We start from the raw sequence: 7677 nt of genomic DNA, 5'->3' as shown, positions 1-7677 counted from the left end.
CAAGACGCAAATTACGGCGCTGCCAGCAGAAGTGAACGGTAAAAACTTAGTAACCGCATGGAAGCGGAACAATCTCTGTTTTTGTCTGGGGGGAGCTGGGTCAGGATGAACTCCATGACCGAAAACCCCATCCGGATTTGGCGGCTACCCAATGTCAGCAAAAATTGGACGAGCTCCGAGAGCGTGTTTAGAATATAGAGGAACGAGACCTTCGAAACCTGCGGGAGGGGGAGACACTGGAAACGTTTCACTCTGTTTTAAGCGAATTGGCGGCCAGATGTGACTGACTTGGGAGCAACGGATTTTACGCGACGTATTCATATCAAATGTGTCTAATGAGGAGGCTCAGACGGAACTCTGTCGCTCGACCAAACTCCGGACGAAGTGTACCGGATACCGGATCGCTGTTCCATGTGAGCGGTGAGATAAGTACGCCAAGACGTATAACGTTTCCGGGGGTGGACTCGCGGCGGCGCCGGCGGGGACGCTTCAGATAAAGACGGAGCCAGTGAGTGCCGTTCGGGGTGGCTATCGCCGGCCGTTCCAGCGGAGCGGGCGAGGAATCGGAAGAGGAAACAAGCGCGTTTACACCTGATCATATTGCGAAGTGTCCGGCACGAAAAAAAACGTGTAAATTTTGTCAAAAAACCAGCCATTACGAACGTACGTGCCGAGGTCGCAGAGCAGCAGGACGAGGATGTGTGGGTCTAATCTACAAAGGTGGCACCGAGGGAGAGCATATCCCACGAACCGGCGGTTAATACGTCGAACTTTGGAAGTGCCGTCGGATGGGTGACCGACCCAAATGCGGTGGCATATGGATGGGATTCAGAGTGTTCAATCGATTATATCGTCATGTCAATCAAGTGAAAACAGGAGGAGGAATTGAAAGTTGCGGCGGCAAAATTAGCACTTAAAATGAACGGACATTCAACTCAAGCATGGATCGACAGTGGATCACCCATTTCTATTTTTACCATTGGAGAATTGAAACGTACCTTGGGAAAACAAAAGGTGCAGCTTCAGCAGTTAGATTCAAAGGATGACCATTTCCGAGATTATGGAAATAATCCGCTGAAACTCATGGGGAAAATGGTAGCCACTCTTCAATTCAACGATCTGGATTTGATGCCGAAACTGGGGTTGATGTTGGTCCAAGCTCCAGCGGAGCAAGGAGTACTCAATATCCAGAAGTAAATCGATGCCGCTGCACAGGGGGAGGGATCCATTGGCAAAAGCACTTCGGTATGCAATTCTATAATCTTTTTCACAGGGTAAGGCGCATACGTAACTATAAATTTCAAGCAGAGTTCTTCAAAAACTTAATACCGATTCAACAAAAGGGCAGAAGGGTGCCCATTACGTTGCAGGAGAAAAGAGATATTGAGATTGATAAACACTGGCACAAGGGCATATTCAAAAATTAGAAGAGCGCCCAGACAAATTTTTCGTTTCGCCAATTGTGATCACAGTGAAGAAGGACGGTTTGGTAAAACTTGCTTTGGAATCAAGGAAATTAAAGAAGCAAGCCCATAAAAATAAGTACCAGATGCCCAATATTGAGGAGCTAATGGATATTTTGGGACAAACAATAAGTGAACGGAAGCAAGGGGGACATTTTTCTCTTACAACAATTGAACTGACCTATGCGTACGGAAAATTACCTCTAAATGAGAATACCAGTCAACATTGCAACTTTTCTTAGTAGGAGGTCGTTCTAGTGGAACGTATTTGTTTAAAACGTGTTTCTACGGCTTAATTTCAACGGAATTTCAACGGGTCATGGACGTGATTCTTTCTGAACTTCCATGTGCGCACGCATTTATCGATGACATTCTAGTTATATCGCTAGTGGAGAAAATCTGTGAAAAATTTGACAAAAAATATGGCATTGAAATTAGAAAAATGTAATTCGCGAGAAATGAATGTTCATGATTGGGCCACCGGTTTACAAATTCCGTTATTACATCGTTGGTGCGAAAGATGGATCCCATTGACAAGTTAGCTCTTCCTAAGTCGCTGTCACAACTCAAGTCATTTATGGGTTCTATACATAGTCTTCATTAGTACTTACCGGCGCTCGCGGAAAACTCGGCGCTGTTGCGGCCACTCCCAAGCGAAAAAAATGAATTCATATGGACGGACGAATGTCAATTAGCGTTCGAAATGTTAAAGAAGCAAGTGGCGAACATTGTGGAATTTGAAACATTTCGACGTGCATAAGGATATCCGCATCGTGTGCGATGCGAGTCATAATGGCTTCGGGGGAGTTCTTGAAAAACTCGGATGCGAAAGATGGCGGCCAATTTCATTCGCGTGCCGATTTTCAAACGCGGTGTAGAAAAAGTTTTCAACTAATGAATTGGAACTGCTAGCAGTTGTCTGGGGCTCAACATTTTTTAGAAATTACAAATTTGGTAAGCAATTTGCAGTCCTAACAGATCATAAAGCTCTAGTAACATCTTTAAATGGGAATAACAAGTAAAAAAAGCATGTTTAGCCGCTTAACTCGTTGAATTGACAGAATAATTCCTTTTGATTTTAAAATTGAACACATGCCCGTAGCCAAAATCGGACTGGCCGATTATTCAATATGGCAACCAGTGGGGGAGGTATCGCGGGTGAGCCTTTATAATAATACGTTCACTCTGGCAAAAACATAATCAAATAACAATTCCTTCGGTTATCGAGTAGAGAAAACCACCGGAGTGGCAAACATCAAGTCAAGGATATCAATTTTTTCAGCTAAAGAGAGTAAAATATGCAAACACGGTTGCAAAACTCCACTGGATGAGGGCGGAAAATCATGTGATCGATCAGCAACTAATCAAAAAGCAACAATGTGCATAGTTGAGTGCAACGACGGTGAAGGCGCAATAAAGGTCAAAACGATAATTAATTGTCAATTGCGTGAGTCGAAAATTAATTCCATTCTTCCAATTCAATTTTAATAATTTTCCGATGGCGAGCATAAACTTGAAAAAAATGAAATAAGCTTTCGTTACAATACCTAGAAATTATCAGTGGAAGCAGAAGTGCTGGACTCAAGATTGGAGGCGGTGACTTCAGAAGCAGGGGACGTTAAATGCAACGTGGTAATTTCCATTCCATAGGCGTTTGGGGGGGGAGGTGTTTCCAGCGGCGTACCCAGCAATTATGGTAATGTCAGTGATACCATGAGACTGCAAAATTGTCAGGAAAAGCGACGCATTACCCGAATTGTTTAATTTGAAGTTAGTGGAGGCCAATAACAAGGGGATCCTCAGATGAGGGCGATCAAAGAGTTAGTGGAAGCCAAGGTCCCGGAACTCGAAAAGAAAATCCGCGCAATGGGAGCGTATTTGTGACAGCATACGCGCAATTTTCTTGTTCACGAGAACTGTCTCTGGATGGACGAACGACTCGACATCCCGATTCCACTTCGAAATGCGGTGGTAAACCGAATTCACTGTTTCCATCACGGCCTTATGAATATGTTTGACGCGGCGAGGGACGTGTGGTTCCCTTATATTCATCGGAGTTTGGTGGACGCCGCCGTTGACTGCAAGGAATGCACTGCCGCAAGTAAAAGCCTTCAACCAATATGCGCCAAAGGTGACATTGGGAAAACTTATGAACCTAAGGAGCCGAAAGAATGTCTACAATTAGACTTTTGAAGTACTTAAATGAGTCGGACAATTATTTTCTTGCTGCGGAGGATCAATTTTTACGGTGGCCGTCGACAATGAAATAATAAGAGCGATAAGGTTCTAAAATTTCTGAAACATTATATATCTCACCACAGTGCCCAGAAATTTTTTTATGGATCAAGGTTCTAGTTTTACATCCAAAGCTGTAAAATCGTTCTGTAATTCGGAAGGAATAGAAATTGTCTACTCGCCAGTAAATGATCAGCGAGTCAGTAAATTTGGAGGAGTGATGATGGACCGCATTTTTAAGGAGAGGCGAAATAAGGGGAAAGGAGCAAAGGAACGGGAAACCAACTAAGAAGGTGCCATCCACTGGAAATCGATAGAAGATCATTTAAAACTAAAACTTTGAAAAAAAAACTCTGTTTGTATGCCCAGGGAGAGGGCGGACCGCTGGTCTTGAACTCTAGCCTTTTTCTGTTTGCGTAATTTCAAATTTCAAAAATTAAAATTATTCAAGTTGAGGGAATGTCATATGTTTATAAACATTTCGTAGGATGATTTATTGAGTTCAGTTAAATTGTTTTATATTGTTTATTGAGTTTGTTTCCTGCGCCACTGGTGCTGTCTGAGATCTTGGAGCTAATTGATCAAGTACATGCCGGCTGATGTTGTGTGTGCCAGTTACCTGAAACAGTTGAAGCTGTTATAGTTTACGGAATAGCTGTAGACTTATTGATTAATAGTTTACAGTATTGAAATCGCGTTTTTCTCAGTCGTTTTTATGAAAAATTTTCCTTTGCGCAAAATCTACTCTACGAACTACAGATTTTGGCAACCGTAAAAAATCAGCGTGTGGGTATCTTTTTTGCGGGTTGGTCATTTTTCTCAAAAATACCTTCCAAAAAAATAATTTTGGATTTAGGGTTCAATTTTGAACAATTTTTGGTTTTTTTTTTAATTTTTCACATATGCTACCCGGCAATATTATGTTTAATGGTTAATTGAAAAAACCATGAAACAAAAACTTTCAATGCATAACTAGCTACGCCGAATTAAAATCGGTATTTCTTAGAACAAGTCCATGTTTTGATATTTTTACCGTTATTTCTCGAAAAATACTTAGCCAAAATTGAGGTTAAGCGTTCAGCCTGATGGGTTATTCCCCTGATTTATTAGAAAAACTGTCATGGTCTTAGGAAGATTCAATTTTTTTGAATTATTGACTGTTTTTTGGAAACTTTTTCTTTTTTCTCACAAACTAATTCAAAATTCAAACAGATGGAAAAATACTAGGAATCTCCTAATCAGCGTCCGGTCACTATCCTAGAAGAGAAACTCTTGTTCTTATCTGAAGTTCTATTCTTAAAATTTTGATCAGTACTACTCCGTCTTCCCGGATCAGTACAACATAAATTATAAATTAAAAATTATCACAAACAAATCTCCGCCAGCTTTTGCTGGACCCATAACATAATTCGTCGACCGACCCGAACTGAGACAAGTTTTTGACCGAGCAAAGTTGCGACCAAAGTAATGTTAGTCCAATTGTGCTCGACCAAGCAAAAACCTTTTGCCCGAGTTCCAGTAGGCAAGATTTTCGACCGATAAAACATCTCCCGAGAAAAGTACTCACGATCGTGATCAATTGAAGAATTGTATCCGGTTGAGTTCTTTGTAACCGAGGAAAATTACACAGAGGGAAGTCTGTTCAGCAGCCATCAATCGAGAATTGCATTTCAGTTGAGTCGTTTGCGTGATACAAAACCCTAAACTGTCAAATTTTCCGCTTAGTATACAATTATTTGTATCTTCAATTGATTTTTGAAAGTTTGAAAATCAAAACACTTCGTCGTTTTTCCTACCATCAAGAATTATGTAGTTCCTTGAAATTATCAAAAACACACCCCTTCTATTGGGCTAACAAATAATGATACGAGCAATAGCTTCAACGGTTGCCATTTTAGTAAATCGCAAGTTCCTTACATGTCTGTAAAGCAAATTTTGAAAACAAATTATTCAACTGATTCAGTCCATTTATATAAGGAGTTTTCGGAAAAGTCTGCGAGACGACTTCACGCTTTCTGAGGTTTACCATCGTTTAAAGGCATGAGAAGGTTATCAGTAGTTTAAAAAGTGTTCTCCATTTTCTACATTTTGACGTTTTTGCGTCAATTTTGTCAATGGGTTATTCTACTCTTTTTGAAAAAATTACCTGAAACACCCTGTAATGAAGTTGTTTTTTTTTGAGCTGGACTGTTTTGACTTTGTTTGCGTTATTCAGAATCTTGTTTCAAGTTTTTGTTTTGATTTTTTGTTCAACTTTGGTCGACCAACAACAGTGCAACGGAATATCTGAAAATTGAAAGAGCGACTTAAAAATCATGTATTTTAACAAAAAAATTTAAACAATCCTATAGCCTCAAAATACATTGACGTATTTTGACACATTTTTTTTCTGATGATATCATTGATCGTTCAAATAAGTTTTCGTTTCAGTTTCTTTGTGCAGCTGTCGTTCCGGAACAAAACACTCGACATGACAAACGATGTCCGATTGATGCCAAAGTGTAATGACGTAATGTGTGACTACGCAACCTTTTCGCAGATGGTAGCGCCCAAAGTGAACATGGATCCCAAAACAGCATGTTATTTGACTTCTAAGGACAAAAACTTGGAAACAAATCGCAAAAACTTGGTCTAGAATTCTAACAATTGTACTACATTTTACACATCATTGCCATATAAACAAGCGGAATAAATATATTGTTTTAGAAGCCCGTATCCATACAAAAAAAACATGAATCGACAATGTTCGATCCATGATTCAAACACTTTCGACTCATGATTCGACTCCATTTGCGGCATGATTCGAACCTACTTGACCCATATTTCGAAGCTGTTCGATCCAAGATCTGACGTTGATCGACTATTGGTTCTACCTTACATGACCACAATTCAAACTTTTCTTCTGAGTTTAGGTCCGGGGTGGCCTTCTCATAGAAAAATTTTGGATTGGGTACACCGTCTGTTTATCACTATCTATTTATCACGGAACAATTTTGTCTATTTTATTTTTGTTTGCTATTAGTGGCAAAAAATTTGCTGATGCTTTGAAATCATCTGCAGGAAGTTTTCCAAAGTTTTATTGTAGTGTCGAGAAAAACCGATTTAAGAGTTTTGCTAGTGTTATAAAATTGAGCCGCTAGAGAGCGCAAACTCTGAACTCTAAGCATACAAGAATCCAAAAACTATTGAAGCTTTTGGTGTTCTTCTGAGCACTTTTCCACTATAAAATCATCAGAAAAATCAAACGATTGTAAATGTTTTGAAAAGTATTTTTCAGAAACATATTAAATTTCGATACGACCTAAAATTATTGTAAAATTAGAGCGCGTACCGCCGTCTTTCATTATATCTCAAAATGTAATCAGAAAGTTTCAGCAACTGATAAGTGAACTTCCGATTATTTGAAAACCATTGCAGCGAAGTCTTCGGCAGTTTGTTTCTGCTATAGTTTGTCCGCGCGGTAATTCCATGAAGTTTTATCAATTACAGTGGCGCGTCGAGCTGAACCGACAAAAGTTAATTACTTGCACGCAAAACTGTTGTCACAAATACTTGTTAGAAGTTCTGGTTTTCTACAACTTGAAGCCACCCTCCGGAAACACAAAATTTAGGTCATTTAGCCGAAACAAGGTTTTTCAGCAAACAAAAGGAAAGTATTTCATACAAAGTCAGAATTATAAAATAATTAATTTCATGATCCAAATGTGCTACAATATTAAGTTATATATAAACGTTTGGATCTAGGCGCAAACACTTGTTCAATTTGTTGTTCTTATTTACTGGTGAGTTGATTGCGTACTTTTCAAGCATGTCTAGCAGTCTATTTACTTTGTCCTGTAAGTGTATAGGTAATTAAGTTGTTTTTTGAAAACTGCGTCTGGTTTTAGAGGAAGATGTAGTGGTGAATGGATTTTTTCCGATACCAAGTTTTGACGTAGCAAAATACATTTGGGAATTTTAATATTAAATTTGCTAACTT

At 39.5% G+C, this 7677-nt stretch overlaps 1 protein-coding gene across 1 annotated transcript in view; it reads left to right on the top strand.

Annotated features, from left to right (window-relative positions):
* LOC134851385 (testicular acid phosphatase homolog) overlaps positions 1-6413 on the top strand; it is a 16513-nt gene extending 10100 nt beyond the window's left edge. Inside the window, exon 9 of the mRNA XM_063867443.1 lies at positions 6129-6413. Coding sequence (XP_063723513.1) covers positions 6129-6333 — 205 coding nt within the window. The 3' untranslated portion in view covers positions 6334-6413. The remainder of the gene's footprint in view (positions 1-6128) is intronic.
* The last annotated feature ends 1264 nt before the right edge of the window (positions 6414-7677 follow it).

The sequence above is a fragment of the Symsagittifera roscoffensis genome, chromosome 7 (assembly GCF_963678635.1).
Source record: "Symsagittifera roscoffensis chromosome 7, txSymRosc1.1, whole genome shotgun sequence".
NCBI classification, from domain to species: domain Eukaryota; kingdom Metazoa; phylum Xenacoelomorpha; order Acoela; family Convolutidae; genus Symsagittifera; species Symsagittifera roscoffensis.
The sequence above is the reverse complement of the archived record's forward strand: the minus strand, read 5'-3'. Positions and strand labels throughout refer to the sequence as shown.